Source organism: Loxodonta africana, chromosome 5, assembly GCF_030014295.1.
Source record: "Loxodonta africana isolate mLoxAfr1 chromosome 5, mLoxAfr1.hap2, whole genome shotgun sequence".
NCBI classification, from domain to species: Eukaryota; Metazoa; Chordata; class Mammalia; order Proboscidea; family Elephantidae; genus Loxodonta; species Loxodonta africana.
This window is the reverse complement of record NC_087346.1, coordinates 75,858,874-75,882,341: the sequence shown is the minus strand read 5'-3', so window position 1 is coordinate 75,882,341 and position 23,468 is coordinate 75,858,874. Positions and strand designations below refer to the sequence as shown.

The 23,468-nt window shown below is 40.0% G+C and overlaps 1 protein-coding gene across 1 annotated transcript in view; it reads left to right on the top strand.

Moving 5' to 3' along the window:
* FRAS1 (Fraser extracellular matrix complex subunit 1) overlaps nt 1-23,468 on the top strand; it is a 524,357-nt gene that overhangs the window by 478,561 nt on the left and 22,328 nt on the right. The window contains exons 64-69 of the mRNA XM_064285669.1: nt 2,518-2,750; nt 6,157-6,317; nt 8,935-9,149; nt 13,372-13,522; nt 14,352-14,459; nt 15,634-15,793. Of these exons, the coding sequence (XP_064141739.1) occupies nt 2,518-2,750; nt 6,157-6,317; nt 8,935-9,149; nt 13,372-13,522; nt 14,352-14,459; nt 15,634-15,793 (1,028 nt within the window). The remainder of the gene's footprint in view (nt 1-2,517; nt 2,751-6,156; nt 6,318-8,934; nt 9,150-13,371; nt 13,523-14,351; nt 14,460-15,633; nt 15,794-23,468) is intronic.

The window sequence follows — 23,468 nt, the reverse complement described above, 5'->3', positions numbered from 1 at the left end:
CAAAAGGATAAAACAGTTGTTGAGTACACATACGGTTTTCACTCGTCTACTAAACAAAAGGTTGGCAGTTCAAATCCACCCAGCAGTACCACAAAACAAAGGCCTGACATTCTGCTTCCATACAGATCACAGCCAAGAGTACTCTATGGAGCTCAGTTCTACTCTATAACACATGGGGTGGCCATGAGTCAAAATCAGGTTTGGTTTTTTTGTTTTGGTGGGAAGACGTGAAAAGTTTACAATGCAGTTGCTGCACTCAAGGAGTTAAAGACCAAACCAACACACCTGTCACCATCAGAGAATAATGAGCAGTGATGGTTTTCCTAAGTTTATGAAGCAGTCCACTAAAGCGACTCTACTTGTTACATCAGTGAAACTAGTCCTCCCCAAAAGAGGGCTGAAAGGAGTTGAGACTCAGGCTCAACTCGTATCTGGCACATAGTCTGAAACTAATTTACTTAGTAGTTTTGGAAGACCCCTGGTGGTGCAGCTGCTAACTGAAAAAAGGTTGGCAGTTCTAATCTGCCAGCTAGTCCTTAGAATCCCTATGGGGCAGTTCTACTCTGTCCTGTGGAGTCACTATGAGTCAGAATCGACTCAATGGCCACAGGTTTGGTTTGGTTTTTCTGGAATAATTTAGGAAATCATAGATCTCTTTCAGACAGCATTTCTCTAGATTTTCCCCTTAAACCTATAGTTTGTTCTCAGTTTACTAAGTACCCCACTTGGATGGGGTAATAGCAGAGGAAAGTTATTACATGTAGATGGGAGATTCCAAATAAATTAGGGTCACTCATATCCATTGTCTTTGCACAGCTTATTCAAAAAGCCCGGAAGATTCATTCTTCTGCAACACAAATATTGATAGCTGCCATCAAGTCACCTCCGACTCATAACAACCTTTTGTACAACAGAAAAAATGTTGCCCAGTCTTGTGCCCTCCCCATGATCACCAGCATATTTGAGTCCATTGTGCCAGGCCATCTCACTAAGGTCTCTCTTGGCCCTCTGCTTCACCAAAGGCAATGTCCTCCTCTAGCGATTGATCACTTCTGATGATGTGTCCAAAGCAAGGGAGTTGAACGGTGTCCTGTTGTGAACTATAGGTTTTCGTTGGCTAACTTTTGCAAGTAGATTACTAGACCTTTCTTTCCAGTCTGTCTCAGTGTGGAAGCTTCACTGAAACCTGTCCACCATGGGTGACTGTGCTGGTATTTGAAATACCAGTGGCACAGCTTTGAGCATCATAGCAACATGCAGGTCTTCACAGTACAACAAACTGACAGATGGGTGGTGGTTTGCAATATAATCTAGCCCAAATTTAAATCATCTTCTATATTATTTAAAAATTAAAATAGGAGGACTTAATGGCTTATTATTTCATATGTATCTAGTTCTCTGTTCAACAAAACCATGAAAAGAATTTGGACTGATTTGAGCCAAATATGACACGTTCTTAATGGCACCAGATTCGTGCAATGATTTATGATTCAGTTTTCCTTCTTAAAATGAATTGGTGACTGATAACCTTTACCCTGGTTCCTCTTGCTTTATTATTATTTCTTCAACTACTTATTTAATACCATTATATTGTATGCATTTTTGTAAGATTCCTCAAATCCCTTCTGAACCAAGTCCATGTATTTTTAAATACATAAAGCATTGGCAGCTAATTAAAAAAATTTTAATGGAAAAATCTTCTTTAATTTTTAATGGACTTCAGTGAAAATTGTTTTCATGAGTAGGATTTATAAGTTTATATGATTGCTTTGTGGGAGGTCTGTGGCACACAGAACTACTAATTAATTTTTCTTGTTATGTACTTCCCTGTGTATGCACATATAGCCTAAAGTGCTGGTGACCTATGTTACCTCTGCATAGATTAATGTATTAAGTAAGCACTATTATGGCTTCTGTATGTCTGGGAACTTGAAAGAATCTAGTAAAAGACCTTCAAAAGCCAGTGGGTGTTAGAGGCTAAGTTCTCAGCTTTAAGCCTGGACATTATTATAACCTTGGCAGTGTGTGGAGTAGCAGCAGGAGGGAAAGAGAAATAAAAACCCCTGGGAGGGAAGCATCTCTTCTCTATATCCTGATACTATGCCCTCATCAAAAGTGACTTGGAGCCCTTCACCTGGTGGTACAGGGCTACCACCAGATAGAAGCCAACCAGGCTTGATAGAGGGGCTAGAAAACAGATGGGAAGTCCTTTTGCTGAACTTAGTATATGTCTTACCCCCCTAAACTGTAAATACTCACTGCTGTGTCCTACTCCCTGGCTCATAGTAGAAACTCAGTAATTATGTGATGAATGAATCCATTAGGTGGATAGATTGATGACTGGGATGGATAGATAAATGGATAGATGGGTGGATGGGTGGGTGGATGGGTGGGTGGCCGGCCTTCACAGGCTACCTTGGGCCAGAAACTTTTTTAATATTATCATCCAAAAGATACAGCGTAAGGAGCTACTTAAGTGGCATAATCATGTCTCAGGTGCTTTATTCTTCCCTGTAGGTACTGGATAGCATTTACTTTAGCCGAAGGTTCCATGTGCGCTGTGTGGCAAAGGCTGTGGACAAGGTGGGCCATGTGGGGACCCCCTTACGAAGCAACATTGTTACCATCGGAACAGACAGTGCTATCTGCCACACCCCTGTGGTGGCTGGGACAGCTAGAGGCTTCCAGGCTCAGTCCTTCATTGCAACCTTGAAATACCTGGACGTCAAACACAAGGAGCATCCAAACAGGTCAGGCACATTGAGAAGGTGAAGTGAATCTCAGACTATCCTTAGTATGATTTCCAAGACAGATCAATGAGCGATTCTTCTGAAAAAAACAGTGGTAATGACTACTTCAAAAAAAAAAAAAAGCTTTAATTCCTCACAGCCCCTCAAGATCTGACCCCTTGCCTAGGGATGCTGTAACATGGTACCACAAAGTGGGTGTCTTAAAACAACAAAAGTTTATTGTCTCACAGTTTGAAAGCGAGAAGTCCAAATCAACACATCACCTGGTCCATGCTCCCTCCAAAGTCTCTAGGAGAAGATCCTTTCTTATCTCTGCTATTTTCTGTAAGCTTCAGACCTTCTTTGGCTTGTAGATGCAGCTTCACATGGCTGTCTTTGCTCTGTATGTCTCTCTGTGTCTCTTCTCCTCTGTTATAAAGACACCACTCAGATTGGATTAGGACCCACACTACTCTGGTATAACCTCATGTTAATTTAACTGATAGCATCTTCAAAGACCCTATTTCCAAAGAGGGTCACCTTCACATGCACAGGTGGTTAAGAGTTCAATATTTTGGTGGAAAACAACTCAGTCCATAACACTATCTCACTAGCCTCATCTCCCCCACTTTGTCATTTTCACCCACCAGTCTCAATGGTTTCAAATTTTTTAGGGCTGCATGACTCTGCCCATGTTATTACTCCTTCTTGTCCCCATCCACTCAGTCTAGCTAAATCTTATCATTCTTCAATAGATCATGGCATCTCTTCTAGTAACCTTTCCATCACCCTCCCAATTCAACGTGGGGGCCCCTGCAAGCTCCATTAGCAGTCCCGTATGCCTCTGTCTGATCATCACCATCATTCATTCTCTCTTTGTCCCTAGAACAGAATGTAAGGTCCTTGAGGGTGGGGACTGTGATTACAGTTGATTTTCTTTATTCACACTAGTTTTATAAAGTCACATGAACAGTGAGTTATGAATACTTAACCATCGCTCTTTGGGGAAATACAGGGTTAGGTTCCTGCAGATCATCAACCAATACATACATAACCTTCTTTTATGTGTGTTTCTGTTTAAAGACACCTAATTTAATATAAATTATTGATTTATTAACATTGAACTCACACACAACAACAATATGACTGATACCTGAACAAAGCTTTCTGGCATGCCTATTTTCTCTGTAAGGCACATCACAGCCTTCTGGAACATAAGAACACTAGGCAGTACTTCAGAACTCTGCTTGAGTGCCATTTTAAGTAGTGAAATCAACAAAGAACACAAAAATGTAAGAACCATGACATTAGATATCCTGCAGAAAGAACACTTGTTTACAGTATGAAAGTCAAAACAAGAAAAACAAGAAGGCAGAGTGTTGCCTAGTTGGCCCTCAGCTGGGAACGTACTTGTCCGGCAACTCAGATTTTTTGCTGCTTTGCATGTCTCCACAAATGACTGTGAAAGCCACGTGAGTATGGATTTTGGCATTACAAATAAATTTTTGCTAGCAGGTGAATTTGCATATATGGAATCTGCAAATAATAAGGATCGACTATATTTATTTTGCATCCCTTGTACCTGGTACAATGCTCTTTAGTATCTAATAGACACCCACTAAATACCTATTGGAGCCCTGGTGGTCCAATGGTTAAGAGCTCAGCTACTAATCAAAAGTCAGCAGTTCAAATCCACCAACCACTTTTTGGAAACCCAATGGGGCAGTTCTACTCTGTCCTATAGGGTTCTGATGAGTCGGAATTCACTCAACAGCAACGGGTTAAATATCTGTTGAACAAATGTAAACTATAAGTCACCAGACAGATGTGCTTTTTTTTTCCCCAAGCTACTGTGATTATGATAGGAAGTGGATGTTTTCATTTTTGCATAGCTGAAAGAATTCAGTGTATGTTATACATATTCATTAAACCTCATGGTATGTATGTGTGTGCCTTTATGAACAACTGAGTTTATTGCATTAAAAAAATTGAATTTGGAGCCAAGAATACACAAATCCTTCTCTTTTTCTAACAGATTAAAATTTATTTTTGTTAAAGAGCTCTAACAAAAGTTCTCAGGGTACTTGAGACACCTTTCTTGAAAAAGAGCCATCCACTTCAATATCCTGTGACCTGTTTCCTCTTAAAATGTTTTTCTTTGTTCAGAGAGCCAAGCTGTATAAACCCAGAATGCACCCTCAGTAAACATGGTGAAAATTTGAACTTGTACGATTAAAAAAAAAAAGAACTGCAGCCAATAAGTACAGCTCTGTTGTGTCACAGTCTTTACTGATATTTATTAAGATCATTTTTTATTTAGAATTGTATACTACATGCTCTGGAAAAACGAAGTGAAGGAAATGGTCCTTGTCACCTTGGTGAGGAAGCAAGATAAACAGAGTCTGTAAACACACAAGAAATAGCAGGCAATATGGATAAGTCAAAGATTTCCTGGTGCGAAGGCTACCTAAGTGATGAAGAATGTAGATTAAGGGAGGGCTTGCTGCACACTGAGATGAGGGAGGGCTGCATTTCTGGAGACGTGGGCGTCAGTGGAACTTGAAGGCAGAAAGGGGAGAGGAAGCCATTTCAGTTGGGGAGAGACAGGGTGAGTAGTAAGTTAAAAATACTGGTACTAATTTCTAAGATGCTTGGCTGGGTAGAGAAGTTGGCTTCAGAGTTTAAGATCTCAGTGTCTTTTTGGCTCAAACAAATACTAAAAATGTATGAGTGTCTACCTTACCCAGGAGTCTCTGGGTGGTACAAATGGCTCGCATTCTCAACTGCTAACCTAAAGGTGGTGGTTCGAATCCATCCAGAGGCACCTTGGAAGAAAGGTGCTGTGATCTATGTCTGAAAAATCAGCCATTGAAAACCTTTTGGAGCACTGTCCTGCTCTGACGCACTTGGGGTCACCATGAGGCAGAGGCGACTAGTCAGCAACTGGTTGGCCCTACCCACCTTTCACAGACATTCATTGTAACAGAGAAGTGGAGCAGCACCTGTATCAGTCAATGAGCTTTAGCTTGTGAGGAAAAAAGTTTCCAATTAAAGCCACAGAAGGCTTTAATTTGTGAAGTGATGTTATCTTTTCTTCTATTTAAAAAAGAAAAAAACAAAACAAAAACAAAATCAAAAAAACTATGATTACTGATTTCTGTAAGTCCAGAGTCTGGAGAATTTGGGAGGAGGGGAAGCAATCCTGCATGGCCCCCACAATCTCATGTCCAGATAGAAATCCTACATGGAAAGCTTCAGAGGGAAAAAATGGAGTAAATTCATTGGTGAAGACGAATTGGATCATGAGAAAAAAATGTACCATAGTAACTGTCAGTGGTATTGTTAGCTGCCATCGTGCCAGTCCTTGACTCATGACGATCCCAATAGCATGCAGCTAAGCATTTATTTCTGCCCCAATTTCCCCTAGAATCCACATCTCCGTGCAAATCCCACACCAGGATGGAATGCTGCCCCTGATCTCCACCATGCCGTTGCACAACTTGCACTTTCTGTTATCCGAGTCCATCTACAGACATCAGCATGTCTGCTCCAATCTCGTCACTACCCGCGACCTGAGAGGCATTTCAGGTGAGGGACTGAGTTCAGGGCTGGTTTCCTCACTCGAGCCCCACTCAGGGGCCTTTAGGTTTATGGTGAACTGGGGAGGAACTCTGATCTTCAAAATCTGCATGTTAACAGTTTTCCTTCTTAGTAAGCATCCAAACATAGGCAGCTTGGACTTTGAAAGAATGAAGTGAAGCAACAAAAGCAAGGGCTTTGGAATCAGACTTAGACTCAAAACCTTATTCCACTCTGTATATACAACTTTGAACAAAAATAGCCTGACCTCCCTAGCCACTGTTTTGTTATTGCTAACACCAGGATAACAATTGCTACCAGCCAAGGTGAGGACGAAATGAGTTGACATTTGTGAAGCACCTATCATGGTAAATTTTAGTTCCTTCCTTCCCGATAGTGAACGCGTTTGGATCTGTACTCTAAAATCCCATTATACCAGCTTTAGAAAGCTAGAGTACACATGTTGCAGAGTGGGTTTTCTGGAAGCAGGAGCTGAGGTAGAATTTGGGGTATAAGGTGTTTATATTAGGGATCAACATCTATTAAAGGGAAAAAGAGAAAGCAGGATTAAACAGAAGTAAAAAACTGTGATACAGGACCAACAAAACGTCATCCAACTCAGTGGGAAGCTCTGGAACAGACATTGTGCCTCAGACTTATCCTACCTTCAGCCAGAATGGCCAGACCTTACAGCCCACCTTAGTCAGACACAGGATGAGTGCCGCTCCAGGAAGGGCACAGCCTCAGGCACAGCTCCCTGAAGGAGCTGACAGCTGAGCCGCGCATCACAGCAGACATTTCACTTTACAAAGAATTCTGTCCTTCCCATTTGCCTTAGCAAGCGCACATTAAAGGGATATTTCCTTCCTTCACAGCTGATGAGTCGTCTAACTGTTTTTGAAGATAGAAAGGCATTCATACGCTCTTTCATATTCACTAAGCATCACTTTTTGGTAGTAAAGGTCTTATAAAAAAAAAATACACAGTAGAAATTAGTTGAATGTAAATTGTAATTTACTGAGCTACACATGAAAGTTCAACTGGTCCACATTTGTAGCTAGTGTTTTAAAGACTGAAATTTTGCCCTTCTTCCTGCTCAAAAACAATTAAATTCAACACGTGTTCATTGAGTGCCTCATTCTTGTGAGACAGATGGTTGGGTGTTGTATCAAGCGTTCTAAGGAATGTATTCATTCTTTCAGGCTACTATAATAGTACTTTTAGTATGATAAAAATTTAACCCTAGTATTTTAAAATTGCCTCTGTATTCAACTCACCACTGATAAAGGTTTTCCTTAATTTAGAACAGTTCACTCACTTGGCAGCATTTGATCACTAATTTTTGCCTATAGCAGGTAGGATTTCGTCAAACATCATTAGTGAGCTATTTACCCATTCACACAAAATTAAGATTTTTTTCCCCAAGAGTTCAGAAACCATAGGAAAGAGGAGAGGCAGGCAAACATTTGTTAACTTTCCATATATGCAGTTTTTTAAAAAAATCAATCTTAAAAATAAAGATCATCCATCAATAAATAATTCATATAAGAAACTCATATCTTCAAGGACTGATTATGAAGCTTAGAGCTGGATTTGCCAAGCATAACAGGCAAAGCTTCTATGTGTTTTTCTCCATCAAGTTCTGACTTCTTCATTCACGGTATCATTTGTTCACCTTTTCTTCCTAGGTTCCTGCAATGTCTTAGAAAAGTCTGTGGACTCAGTTACTCTACTTAACACTGGGCAGCAGGCAGTTCACAAGCTCACCCGGGATCCCCTCTGTGCCTTGGGAGCCCGGAGTTGCTCTACTAATACAGTCCCAAATGGAGGGAAAGCACTCAATGTCAAAAGGGTACATCCTTTCTCCCAGCCCAGCTTCTTGGCCAGGAGAAGTGCATTTGTTTCCTAGGGCTGCTATATAAAGTATCACAAACTGAGTGGCTTTAATTTAAAAAAACAGAAATTAATTCTTTCACAGCTCTGGAGGCTAGAAGCCTGAAATCAAAGTGTTAGCAAGGACATGTTCCTTCTGAGGGCTCTGGCAAGAGCCTGTTCCATGCCTGTCTCCTAGCTGCTGGTGGAGGCCAGTGATCCTTGGCCTTCCTTGGCTTGTAGACACATCACTCCAATCACTGCCTCCCTCTTTACCTGGTGTTCTCCCTGTATCTCTGTGTCTCTTCTTATAAGGACACCAGTAATATTGGATTAGTGACCAGCCTTACTCTAGTATGACCTCATCTTAACTAACTACATCTGCAAGGACCCTGTTTCCAAATAAGTTTCTGGGAAGGACATGAATTTGGGAGACACTATCCAACCAAGTAGTCTCTGGGTGGCACAAACCAACCAAGTAGTCTCTGGGTGGCACAGTTAAACACTTGGCCTCCAACTTAAAGGCTGATGGTTCAAATCCACCCAGAGACACCTCTGAAGAAAGGCGTGACAGTCTGCTTCTGAAACATCACAGCCATTGAAAATCCCATGAAGCACAATTCTGCTCTGACACACTTGGGGTCGCAGTGAGTTGGAATGAACTCTACAGCAACTGTTTTTTTTTATCCAACCAAGTATAAGGGGCAAGTCAGCAGACTGAGTTACCATTGCTTGTTCCTTCCCTCCCCTACAGAGGCAGGGTTCCTGGATGATATGGTGTATGGCAGCACTGCCCTGGGTCCTGGCTACGACCGCCCCTTCCAGTTTGACCCCAGTGTGCGGGAGCCAAAAACCATCCAGCTCTACAAACACCTGAACCTAAAGAGCTGTGTCTGGACCTTTGATGCTTATTACGACATGACAGAGTTAATTGATGTCTGTGGAGGGTCTGTAACTGCCGACTTCCAGGTGGGTGCTCCATGGGCTTGTTTGAGGACTGTGTATATGGGTATCATGCTCACACTTGTCTGTTTCTGAAGTACTTCAGTTAGCACTTTGTATCCAGTGGCCCGCGATGCTGGGCCAACCAACTAGAGGAGTCTTCTTTATAAGTACCTCAAGAAAGACCTTGGCAGTATCGTGGCTAAGGAAAACCTCAAAAGTCTTCTAAATCAAATTAATGTGAAAGAAAATTACAGTTGGGCACAGGCATTTATATAAAATTCATCATATTTACTTCTCTGGTATATATATTTTTCCCTCTGGGTGTATTTTGGAAAGTTGAAAAGATTTACCTTTGATGATAGGGTTTGGAGTATACAGATATATTCTCTTCACCTGGGGAAATGAGCCAGGATGACTGTGGTACACCCTATCTTTCAGGAGACAAGAAAAGCAATGTTACCCTAAACATTAAACATTAAACATTAGAGAGAGAGAATTGTTTTAAATACTTTGATTTCATTCCTATTCCAAACTGAGAACCCCTGTAAAAATACACTTTTTTTTTTTTAATAGTCATTATACATTAGTGACTATAGGAAATGTAATAGTAAGAAGCCAGGGTTCTAGAAGTGCACTTGCATCAATGTGTCAGTGAGAGCAGGCTCATCCGTTCTTGTGGGAAAATTTAATCCTAAAGTTGGTTCTTCCCAATTTTGAGCAGTTACCTCAATGAGCTAAAAGTTACTTAAATGTGTGGTCTTCATTTCCAATGCGGTTTATCCACACTCAAGGAGGGAACTTGTGCAGGAATTAGAGAAATCATTTTGTAAAAGTATCTGTCACTAAAATTTGTTTTGTTTTCATGTGATGCCTCTCATTTGTGATTCCCTCTCATTTTGTATACACTACTGCCCTCTACTGAATAGAGTTTTAAGGCAGGTTTAGGGTTTGTTTCTGCTTCTGCAGTTACATAACCTGCTGTCACTTTTGAAAATGCAAAACTAAGTGATTTGTTTCTCTCCTGACACTTCAAATATTAGTACTCTCTACTTTCCATGATTTTACTTCAATTGCATTTTTTTTGGACATTTTTGTTCAAAATATATTTAAAAATCTCAAGACAGGCCAAAGGAACTAGATGGTGCCTGGCTACCACCAATGACCGCCTTGACTGGAAAAACAACAGAGATTCCCCAACGGAGCAGGAGAAAAGTAGAGCACAGAACTCAAATTCTAGTAAAAAGACCGGACTTAATGGTCTGAGACTGGAGGAACCCCGGAAAACATGGCCCTGGACTCTCTGTTAACCCAGAACTGAAACCATTCCCAAAGCTAACTCTTCAGACAAAATACTAGAGACTGGACTATAAGATATGATACTCGTGAAGAGTGTGCTTCTTAGTTCAAGTAGATTAAAAAAAAAAAGTGAGACTAAATGGGCGGGTTCTGTCTGGGGGCAAGATGAGAAGGCAGAAAGGGACAGGAGTTGGTTGAATGGACACAGGAAATCTGGAGTGGAAAGGAGATGTATGCTGACATATTATGGGGATAGCACCTAGGGTCACATGACAATACGTGTATAAATTTTCCTATGAGAAACTAACTTGAGCTGTAACTTTCACTTGAAGCACAATAAAATAAATAAATAAAAATCTTAAGGATAGGGATTTCTTCTTTTATTATGTATCTTTCACTTCTTAAATAAACACCAGAAAGAATATATACACAGAAGTACTTCATTGTTGTCTGTTTTTTAAAAAAATAGTTGAAACAGCTGATGCATGGTAGAAAATGAAACCAAGCCCTAGTTCAAATTTTCCATATCAAACATCAGTAGATTTGGATGAGATATAACCTCTCTGAACCTCACCTGGAATTGTGACTGATAATCCTAACATATGAGAAGGCACCTAGTACAGGGTCTGGCACAAAATATATGTGTAGTAAATATTTGTCTTTTATTTTGTTTAAGGAGTATTTTTTTTTTTTTTAAGTAATATAAAAAGGACCCCTGGTGGCGCAGTGGTCAAGTGCTTGGCTGCTAACTCAAAGGTCAGCATTCAAACCACCAGCGGCTCTGCAGGAAAAAGATGTGGCAGTCTGCTTCCATAAGATTACAACCTTGGAAAACCCTATGGAGCAGTTCTACTGTGTCCTATAGGGTCGCTATGAGTCAGAAATGACTTGATGGCAGTGTGGTTAATGATTATCAGAAGAGCCCTGGTGATACAATGGTTAAGCGCACAGCTGCTTACTGAAGGGTTGGTGATTCGAACTCACCAGCAGCTCTGCAGGAGAAAAGATGTGGCACTCTGCTCCCATAAAGATTACAGCTTAGGAAACTGTGCAGGGCAGTTCTACTCTGTCATATAGGGTCGCTATGAATCAGAATGAACTCAACAGCATACAACAACAAGTAATACGAAGCTTAAAGGAGAATTAACAGAAACAGAGAAGTGAAAATAAATTTTACCAATGAATGAGAGAATTTACTGAGGTTCTGATATCAACAACTGTGAAACTGGGGCAAGAGTATTTAGCAAAACCTGTGTATTAGGGAGAAGAGCATAGTGTGAGGTCCAGGAAAAAAACCTGGACATTTTCTAAAGAGAACAGAATAAGACCTTTCAGAAAGGGATTATGAAATGAAAATGCAGGCAGTAACGTTTTGGCATCCAATTTTAAATCCCTGACAAATTTGAATATGAAAAAAGTCTTTTTGAAAAATTTTTTGATGTCTTAAATGTAGATATATAAGGCATTTTTCTCTTTCCTGTAATTAAACACTTTACATTTCTCATAAAAACATTACACTGTGTTTTCACACAAAAGAAAAGCTCCACATCATATTATAGTATTTGGCCAATGACAAAAGTGTTTTAAACTAAACTTTTTTTGGTTATGAAAGAAATATATTTATGGATGAAAGATAAAAATATACATATTTTAAAAACTGGAAATAAGCCAACCCCCTGTATAGGCAGTTAACTTCACCATGAAATTTCCACTAATATTTTGTTGCCATTCACTGCATAGTAAAATAAAATAAAAATAAAAATTCTTGAGCCAAATGAATAGCAGTAACAGGGACCCACTTAAAAGTGCTCCGTTAGAGATACGATTGTTTCACCAAAGCATTCTTCGGGAAGGAAACATTATCCATGTTTCATCCATCATGTCAACAGCTCTGAGCTGTCTGATTGTAAGCTTGCTGGATGTGACATCCAAGGCCCATGACCTACGCTCCTAGAGCAGGAGACATGAGTATTCACTAAAATATCCCGAGTCCAGTACATGTTAATCCCTGGGTCCAGACTTGGGCATCTTCCTGATCATGATTGATTCGGGCTCTCCTTCAGGACACTGGCAAGCACAGTCAGCTGAGGGAGTAGGTACTGAATGGTAGATCCCAGCTACGCCAGGTCCATCTTTTGGGAATAATTGTGACACTTTAAAATTTTGACCAAGGCTTCTAGAAATCATGCAGTGAAAATTTAAGCCTGAACTTTGCTCATTCTCTTCAAAAGTGTTTTCATTCAAGTGTCACCTCCTCAGAAAAGCCTTCCCAGATCACCCTGTCTAAAGAAGCATGCTGGTCACTTCCATCCCCTTATCTTACTTTATTTTCAAAGTGTACTAGTAAATATCTGAGGCATTACAAAAACACCCACTTTATTTTCTTCATAGCATTTCTCACTATTTGACATTAGATCATCTATGTATTTGCTTTTTTATTCCTCATTCTATCGTCCTGTATACATCCAAGCGGGGACCGCCTCAAGCCTGAAAGTTGCACAGATGTGCGTCCTTCGCTAAGCTATACATTCCATGTTGTTTTAGTTGTCGTCAAGTTGATTCCAACTCATGGCAACACCATGTGTTACAGGATAGAACTGCCCCGTAGGGTTTTCTTGGCTGTAATTTTTACAAATCTGGTCACCAGGTCTTTCTCCCATAGTGCTTCTGAGTGGGTTTGAGCTGCCTTTCAGTTAGCAGCTGAGTGCTTAACCGTTTCTCCACCAGGGCTCCTTATATGTTCTACAAGGGAAATGATTTTGTTTTTTCCCACTGCTCGGTCCCTGGCTCCTAGCACGGTACCTAACGTAACCATAGGTACTTGATTAATGATTATCTAATTAGTGAGTTACTATAAATGAGTGAATGAAAACTGAACCAAGATATAATGATCACGTACCTTCTTAGGGAAGAACTAACCCTTCCTGTGTGCACACTGTTTGCTTGGCAGGTGAGAGACTCTGCTCAGTCGTTCCTGACGGTGCACGTGCCTCTCTATGTCTCCTACATATATGTGACAGCACCCAGGGGCTGGGCCTCCTTAGAGCACCACACCGAGATGGAGTTTTCCTTCTTCTATGACACTGTTCTCTGGAGAACAGGTATACCCATCGACACCTTACCCATTCCTACCATATACTCAAGCAAAATTAAAAGATAAGTGGTGACTGTTAACATTTGCTGCATTCCTCATCCTCTTGTCCTGTACACAGTCAAAGGAGGGCCGCCTCAAGCCTGGAAAATATGCAGCGCTGGGTTCCTGGAAAAAAAAAAAGAGAGAGAGATCCATATATACTGATGCTGGATGGCCTCCATATTTGGAGAATTCAGCCCAGATAGCTAGGTCCCAGAGTAGAGGGTGGCAAGTGACAGACGGATCCTATACTGCCCATTAGAGATTCAGAGGTGTGCTCTTTCATAGCATAATCATGTTCATTTTCTGCTGGTTACCAGTGGTGCGAGCCATGTTGTTAGGTTTTCTAAGAAATAACCATGAACCCCAGTTGCAGTTAAGTCAATTCTGACTCATGGTGACCCCATGTGTGCCAGAGAAGAACTATGCACCATAGGGTTTTCAATGGTCAAAGTTGATCACCAGGCCTTTTTCGAGGTGACTTTGAATGGACTCAAACCTCCAGCCTTTTGGTTAGCAGCCAAGGGTGTTAACCATTTGTACTACTCTAGCGACTCCTCTGAAAAGTAAATGGAGCTATTAAAAAAGAACCAAGTGGAATGATCTGTTTTATAATTTTAATTTGTAAATATCTCTAAATAGACTATATATTAATGTGACAGTTCATTTTCTCAAGTTACATTCAAATAAATGTGCAGCTGTACTTAGAGATGTCTCTAGGATAACTACGTGTAGATCACTGTCTAGGAGGGCTTCTCATGCCCTAACTTGAATGTTATGTTACGATGCCTGCCCAGGAATCCAGACGGACAGTGTGCTCTCTGCAAGGCTTCAGATAATCAGAATCTATATTCGAGAGGATGGTCGGCTTGTCATTGAATTCAAGACCCACGCCAAATTCAGAGGTAATATCAGCGCTATTTTTTTCCAACTTTTTATTATGAAAAGTTGAAAGAATACAACAATGAAAAACATAGACCCTCTACTTAGATTCAACAGTTGTTAACATTTTGCTTTACATGTATGTACACACACACACCTTTTTTTTTTTTTCTTTAACCACACCATTTAGTGTCAGTTTCTCCCAATACTTTAGTAGGCATCACCTAAGAACAAGGACATTCTCTTACGTAATCACAATACCATTATCACATCCAAGGTATTTAGTATTGACTCAATAATATCTAGTCCCTATTTATATTTCCTCTATCATTCCACAAGTTTTTTTTATTTGTTTTATATTTATTTTATATCTGTTTAGAAAAGGAACTAGGATCCAATTAAGGTCCATACATTGCATTTGGTTGTCATATCTCTTTAAATCTAGAAAAACCAAAAAAAAAAAAAAAAACCCGTTGCCATCGAGTCAATTCCAACTCATAGCAACCCTAAAGGACAGAGCAGAACTGCCCCATAGGGTTTCCAGGGAGCAGCTGATGAAATTGGACTGCTGCCCTTTTGTTTATCAGCCATAGCAATTAATCACTACGCCGTCAAGGCTCCTAAATCTAGAATAGTCTATTTTTATTTATTCATGACAATATATCAGTACTGTTTTAAAGAGTGGAGGTATCTTGCTGATTAACTTTTACTTTTTTAGCGATGTTTATGATTGTCCCCTTCTACCAATGACTTATGTGGCCCTAAATGTGATTTTCACCCAACTTTAATTTTTCTATTTATGAGCTACCAAGACCTTTCTACCTCTAAGAATTGGTTAGAATTCAAAGCTAAATGTACTGGGTGTTCATTGTTTATAAAGACTCCTATAATTGTGAACTCTGTCCTGGCAGCACTGGGTGGGTTTTATTATTGTGAATATGCTCATTAGCACCATTTCCACAAGGTACATCCATATTGTTTATAAACAAGTATAATCATAATGACCATCACAAGCAGGCTGATGGGCTGGGGTAAGCTGCCATGCTGTCCCAATCAGTACAGAAGATATTCTAAGGGGTGAAAGAGTATAACCCTAATGGTTTGGTAAAAGAACATTAATTTAGTTGTTATGCTTTTGTAGGGCTTCACCATGAGTGCAATAAAACTCACAAGTGTGTGTATTTTCTCTTGAAACAGGACAGTTTGTGATGGAGCACCACACACTGCCTGATGTCAAATCTTTCATATTGACTCCAGACCACCTAGGAGGAATTGAATTTGATCTGCAGCTTCTATGGAGTGCTCAGACTTTTGATTCTCCATATCAACTCTGGAGAGCCACTAGCTCCTACAACAGGTGAATACAGGGTTAAAGGCTTCCAGGGTTGGATCTGAAAATGCTTTTGGTTTCTTTAAGGAGCTTGAGAAACAGGGCTATCTTCAAAGGCTGAATTTCTGTTTTAAAAGGAGGTTCCATAGGCAAAATAGGTTAGAAATAGCCTTTTGGAAAATATCAAAGGAAACAAGAGTAGCTCAGATCAACTTCTAATGTATAAGCCAGAAAGTGCTCACCCAGTTACAAGGGTAAGATCAGGGAGGGCACACATCACTTCCACTCATACCCCATTGGCTAGAACTTAGTCACATGGCCACATCTACCTGCAAGGGAATCTGGGAAATGTGTCACATTAAAACTCTGGTATAAGAAAGGAATTCCACTCCAGTTACCACAACCAGTGCAAAATCCAGGATCTCTGGCTATTAGGTCCATATGTCACCCTGACGGTCCAATGTCCTATAAAATAGAAGGGTTATTCCTCTCCCGTGCTCAATTTAGAGGTAGAATAGGAACTGGGTAAATATAGTAAAGGAATGATTGAGAAAACAACAATTAAAACTATTACCATGAACTTCTAGGAATATATCCTAGAGAAATAGGAACTGTCACATGAATAGACATGCACATGCATGTTCGTTGCAGCATTATTCACAATAGCAAAAAGATGGAAACAACCTAAGTGTCCATTAGCAGATGAATGGGTAAACCATGGTACATACACACAATCAAATATTATGCAACGATAAAGAACAATGATGAATCTGGAAAAATCTCACAACATGGATGAATCTGGAGGGCATTATGCTGAGTGAAATATGTCAATCACAGAAGGACAAATACTGTACGAGACCACTGTTATAAAAACTCATGAAAAGTTTTACACACAAAAAGAAACAATCTTTGATGGTCACGAGGGAGAGAAAAACACTAACTAGACAATAGACAAGTGGTAACTTTGGCGAAGGGTAAGACAGTGTACAATACTGGGGAGGCCAGCACAATCTGACCAAGGCAAGAACATGGAAGCTTCATATACACATCCAAACTCCCTCAGGGACTGAATTACTGGGCTGAGGGCTGGGGACCATGGTCCTGGGGAACATCTAGCTCAATTGGTATAACATAGTTTATAAAGAAAATGTCCTACATCCGACTCTGGTGAGTAGCATCTGGGGTGTTAAAAGCTTGTGAGAGGCCATCTAAGATACTCCACTGTTCCCACCCTGTCTGGAGCAAGGAGAATGAAAGATACAAGGGAAAGATTAGTCCAAAGGACTAACGGACCACAGCTATCACAGCCTTCACCAGATTGAGTCCAGCACAACTAGATGGTGCCCAGCTACCACCACTGACTGCTCTGACAGGGATCACCACAGAGAATCCTGGACAGAGCTGGAGAAAAACGCAGAACAAAATTCTAACTCACAAAAAAAGAAAAAAAAGGCCATTCTTACTGGTCTGACAGAGACTGGAGAAACCCCAAGAGTATGGCCCCCATCACACTTAACTCAGTCCTGAAGTCACTCCTAAGCTTCACCCTTCAACCAAATATTAGACAGGCCCGTAAAACAAACAGTAACACACGTAGCTTCACCATGTATATAAAACTAAATGGACATACTAGCCCAGGGGCAAGGGCAAGAAGGCAGGAGGGGTCAGAAAAGCTGGATGAATGGTAATGGGGAACCTAAGGTTGAAAAGGGGAGAGTGTTGACACATCATGGGGTTGGCAACGAATGTCACAAAACAATATGTATATTGTTTAATGAGAAACTAATTTGCTCTGTAAACCTTCGTCTAAAGCACAATGAAAAAAATTTAATCAACTAAGAGAAACAAACAAAAAAAAACTATTACCATGAAAAGGATAATGGCGTCTGTCTTATGTATTATTATCCCCATTTTGTAGATGATAAAATTATAATCCATAAAAAAATCCATAAAAAATCCATAGTTAGCTTTAAAATCTTGTTCCAGTTTTACTATTAAGAAGTGGTAGGATCAAGACTTGGAAACTGAGATTTTATTAAGTTTTTTGGGCTGTATATACATATTGTGCTAAGAACATATCTTAAATAATTAAAAAAAATTTAATTATAAATTTGTGATCTTATATCAGGTTTTTTTAAAAGTGATTTCTTGGAAATCAATACATAATAATCTTCAAGGAGATTCTTCGTAGAGCTTTATGAGATTATTCATACACTTTGGCCCAATTTATAGGCATAGAAACTGTCCTTTAGTTCCTCTGCTGATTCCCCATTGCCTACAAGATGAAGTCCAAATTCTTTTTATTATTTTCATTTATTATTTTATTATTTTCATTTAGATGAAAGTTTATAGAACAAACTAGTTTCTCATTAAACAGTTAGTACACATATTGTTTTTGACATTGGTTAACAATTCCACGACATGTCAACACTCTCCCTTCTCAACCTTAGGTTCCCTATTACCAACTTTCCTGTTCCCTCCTGCCTTCTAGTCTTTGCCCCAGGGTTGGTGTGCCCTTTTAGTCTCATTTTGTTTTAAGGGCTTGTCCAGTCTTTGGCTAAAAGGTGAACCTCAGAAGTGACTTTATTACTGAGCTGATAAAATGTCCAGGGGCCATACTCCCAGGGCTTCTCCAGTCTCTGTCAGGCCAGCAAGCCTGGTCTTTCTTTTGGAGTTAGAATTTTGTTCTGTATTTTTCCCCAGCTCTGTCCTGGACCCTCTGTTGTGATCCCTGTCAGAGCAGTCAGTGGTGGTAGCCAGGCACTATCTTGTTGTCCTGGACTCAGTCTGGTGGAGGCTGTGGTAGATGTGGTCCATTAGTCCTTTGGACTAATCTTTCCCTTGTATCTTTAGTTTTCTTCATTCTTCCTCATTCCCGAAGGGGTGAGACCAGTGGAATATCCTAAATGGCTGCTCACAGGCTTTTAAGACCCCAGATGCTACTCACCAAAGTAGAATGTAGAATATTTTCTTTATAAACAATGTTATGCCAGTTGAGCTAGATGTTCCCCAAGACCATGGTCCCCACAGCCCTCAGCCCAGCAATTTGGTCCCTCTGGCAGTTTGGATGTGTCTGTGGAGCTTCCATGACCTTGCCTTGTACAAGTTGTGCTGGCTTCCCCAGTATTGTGTACTGTATCACTCTTCAGCAAAGTTACTACTTATCTATTGTCTATTTAGTTTAGTGTTTTTCCATTCCCACCCCTTCCCACCCATGTAACAATCAAACATTGTTTCTTTTTGTGTGTAAACCTTTTCATGAGTTTTTACGGTAGTGGTCTCATACAATATTTGTCCTTTTGTGATTGACTTATTTCACTCAGCCTAACGCCCTCCAGGTTCATCCATGTTATGAAACTCTTCACGGATTCATTGTTGTTCTTTATCATTGCATAATACTCCACTGTGTGTAAGCACCACAGTTTATCCATTCATCTGTTGATGGGTACCTAGGTTGTTTCCATCTTTTTGCTGTTGTGAACAATGCTGCAATGAACATGGGTGTGCATATGTCTATTCGTGTGGTGACTTTTATGTCTCTAGGATATATTCCTAGGAGTGGGATTGCTGGATCATATGGTATTTCTATTTCTAGCTTTCTAAGGAAGCACTATATCATCTTCCAAAATGGTTGTATCATTTTGCACTCCCACCAGTGGTGCATAAGAGTTTTGATCTCCTCGCAGCCTCTCCAACATTCGTTATTTCCTGTTTTTTTGATTCATGCCAATAATGCAGGGGTGAGGTGGTGTCTCACTGTCGTTTTGATTTGCATTTCTCTAACAGCTGGTGATCACGAGCATTTCCTCGTGTCTGTATGCTGATTGAATGTCTTCTTTGGTGAAGTGTCTGTTCATTTCCTTTTCCCATTTTTCAATTCGATTATTTACCTTTTTGTTTGTAAAAGTGTTGGTTTTCTTGTAGATTTTATCACAAATCAGACAAAGTACTCTTTGTCTGATGTTGTAATAGTCAAATTTTTTTTTCCCAGTCTGTAGGTTCTCTTTTTACTCTTTTGGTGAAATCTTTTGATGAGCGTAAATGTTTAATTTTTAGAAGATTCCAGTTATCTAGCTTATCTTCTGGAGTTTGTGTGTTGTTGGTTGTGGTTTGTTTCCTGTTAATGCCTCTAGCATTGATCCTCTTTTTTCTTCTATGAACTTCATAGTTTTTGGCTTTATACTTAGGTCTTTGATCCATTTTGAATTAGTTTTTGTATATGGTGTGAGGTATAGGTCCTTTTTCATTTTTTTGCAGACGGATATCCAGTTTTCCCAGCACCATTGTTAAAAAGACTGTCTTTCTTTATTTGATGGACTTTGGGCCCTTATCAAAGATCAGGAGACCATAGGTGGATGGATTTACATCTTGGTTCTCAATTCTGTTCCATTGGTCAACGTATCTGTTGTACCAGTACCAGCTGTTTTGACTACCATAGTTGTATAGTAGGTTCTGAGGTCAGGTAGCGCAAGTCCTCTTACTTTATTCTTCTCCTTTGGATAGTGCTTTACTTATCCAGGGCTTCTTCCCTTGCCATATGAAGTTAATGATTACTTTTTCTAACTCTTTAAAGAATGCTATTGGTATTTGGATTGGGATTGCATTGTATTTGTAAATTGCTTTGGGTAGAATTGTCATTTTCACAATACTAAGTCTACCTGTTCATGAGCATGGTATGCTTTTCCATTTATGTAGATCTCTTTTGGTTTCTAGCAGTAGTGTTTTGTAGTTTTCTTTATATAGGTCTTTTACATCCCTGGTTAGATTTACTCCTAAGTGTTTTATTTTTTTAGGGGCTATTATAAATGGTATTGTTTGCCTGGTTTCCTTTTCATCATTCTCTCTGTTGGTGTATAGAAATTCAACTAATTTTTGTATTTTTATCCTGTATCTTGCTGCTCTGCTGAATCTTTCTATTAGTTACAGTAGTTTTCTCATGGAATGTTTTAGGTTTTCTATGTATAGTATCATATCATCTGCAAATAGGAACAATTTAACTTTATTACCAATTTGGATGCACTTTATTTCTTTTTCTTGCCTTATTGCTCTAGCTAGGACTTCCAGCACAATGTTAAATAGGAGTGGTGATAAAGGGCATGCTTGTCTTGTTCCTGTTCTCAGGGGGAATGTTTTCAGCCTCTCTCCATTAAGAATGATATTGGCCATTGGTTTTGCATCCCAGCCAAGTGCTGTCAGGTTTTGCATAGATGCCTTTTATTATGCTGAGAAATTTCCCTTCTATATCTACTTTGTCGAGAGTTTTTATCAGGAATGGGTGTTGGACTTTGTTGAATGCGTTTTTGCATCAATTGAGATGATCATGTGATTCTTTTCTTTCCTTTTATTTATGTAGTGGGCTACATTGATTGATTTTCTAATGTTGAACCATCCTTGCATACCTGATATGAATCCTACTTGGTGGTGGTGTATTATTTTTTTGATATGATGCTCAATTCTATTGGCTAGAATTTTTCATCTATATTCATGAGAGATATTGGTCTGTAATTTTCTTTTTTTATGGTGTCTTTGCCTGGTTTTGGTATCGGGGTTATGCTGGCTTCACAGAATGAATTTGGAAGTATTAGGGATAGGAGGAGAGAGCAACTGTGGACTTGGTGGACCAGGCAATTTGTTCTGCATTCATTCATTCATTCATTCAGCAAATACTTATTGAACATGTACCAGGTGTCAAGCAGGTTCTGCACACTTAGAATACATAAGTGAACAAAATAAAGATTTCTGCACTTCTGGTAAAGTAAGAGACAAAGAACAACAGACATAGCAAATAAGTAAAGCGTAGCATATGTTGGAATGTGATAGGTGCTATAGAAAAATAAAAGGTATAGAACAGGTAAGAGAAATCAGTAGATGATATTATAATTTGAGCATTGAGAGTAGGCCTGGATAAGAAGATACATTTGAGCAAAGACTTGAAGGAAGTACAGAAGTCAGCCATGGAGACATCTGGGGGAAGAAGGTTTCTGGCAAAATTCCTTAGGTGGCAGCATGCCTCACCTGCTCAAGGAACAGCAAAGAGGCCAGTGTGGCTAGAGTGGAGTGAGGGAGAAGGCAAGTAATAGGAGATCAGATCAAAGAGGTGAGAGGGTAAGTCACCCATGTAAGGCCTTGTAGGCCAATGTGGGGACTTTGGCTTTTACCCTGGTGCAGTGGGAACTGCTGCAGAGTTTGAGCAAAGGGGTGACATGATCTCACCTCATGCTTTGAAAGTAAGAGCCAGGGATAGATGGTTCTGCCTAATGAACAGCACTGGAGGTCCTCATTCATCTATGCCAAGAAATATGGAAGACAGCTTCCTGGCCAACTGATTGGAAGAGATCCATATTTATGCCTGTTCCCGAGAAAGGTGATCCAACCAAATGTGGAAATTATAGAACAATATCTTTAATATCACACACAAGCAAAATTTTGCTGAAGGTCATTCAGAAACAGCTACAGCAGCATATTGACAGGGAACTTCCAGAAATTCAGGCCGGTTTCAGAAGAGGACGTGGAACCAGGGATATCATTGCTGATGTCAGATGGATCCTGGCTGAAAGCAGAGAGTACCAGAAGGATGTTTACCTGTGTTTTATTGACTACGCAAAGGCATTCGACTATGTGGATCATAACAAATTATGGATAACATTGCGAAGAATGGGAATTCCAGAACACTTCATTGTGCTCATGAGGAATCTTTACATAGATCAAGAGGCAGTTGTTCGAACAGATTGGTTTAGAGTCAGGAAAGGTGTGCGTCAGGATTGTATTCTTTTACCATATCTATTCAATCTGTATGCTGAGCAGATAAGTTAAGAATCTGGACTGTATGAAGAAGAATGGGGCATGAGGATTGGAGGAAGACTCATTAACAACCTGCATCACGCAGATGACACAAGCTTGCTTGCTGAAAGTGAAGAGGACTTGAAGCACTTACTAATGAAGATCAAAGACCACAGCCTTCAGTATGGATTGCACCTCAACATAAAGGAAACAAAAATCCTCATAACTGGACCAATGAGCAACATCATGATAAACAGAGAAAAGATTGAAGTTGTCAAGGATTTCATTTTTGCTTGGATCCACAGTCAATACCCATGGAAGCAGCAGTCAAGAAATCAAAAAACGCGTTGCATTGGGTAAATCTGCTGCAAAGGACCTCTTTAAAGTGTTGAAGCGCAAAGATGTCACCTTGAAGACTAAGGTGCGCCTGACCGAAGCCATGGTATTTTCAATCACATCATATGCATGTGAAAGCTGGACAATGAATAAGGGAGACTGAAGAAGAATTGATGCCTTTGAATTGTGGTGTTGGTGAAGAATGTTGAATATACCCTGGACTGCCAAAAAAAAACAAAAAATCTGTCTTAGAAGAAGTACAACCAGAATGCTCCTTAGAGGCAAGGATGGCGAGACTGCGTCTTGCATACTTTGGACATGTTGTCAGGAGGGATCAGTCCCTGGAGAAGGACTTCATGCTTGGCTGAGTACAGGGTTAGCAGAGAAGACCCTCAATGAGGTGAACACAGTGGCTGCAACAATGAGCTCAAGCATAGCAAAGATTATAAGGATGGCTCAGGACTGGGAAGTGTTTCGTTCTGTTGTGCATAGGGTCACTATGAGTCGGAACCAACTCAACAGCACCTAAGAACAACAATACAACACTAATTAAGGGTCACTACTCATATTATGGGGAACCCTGGTT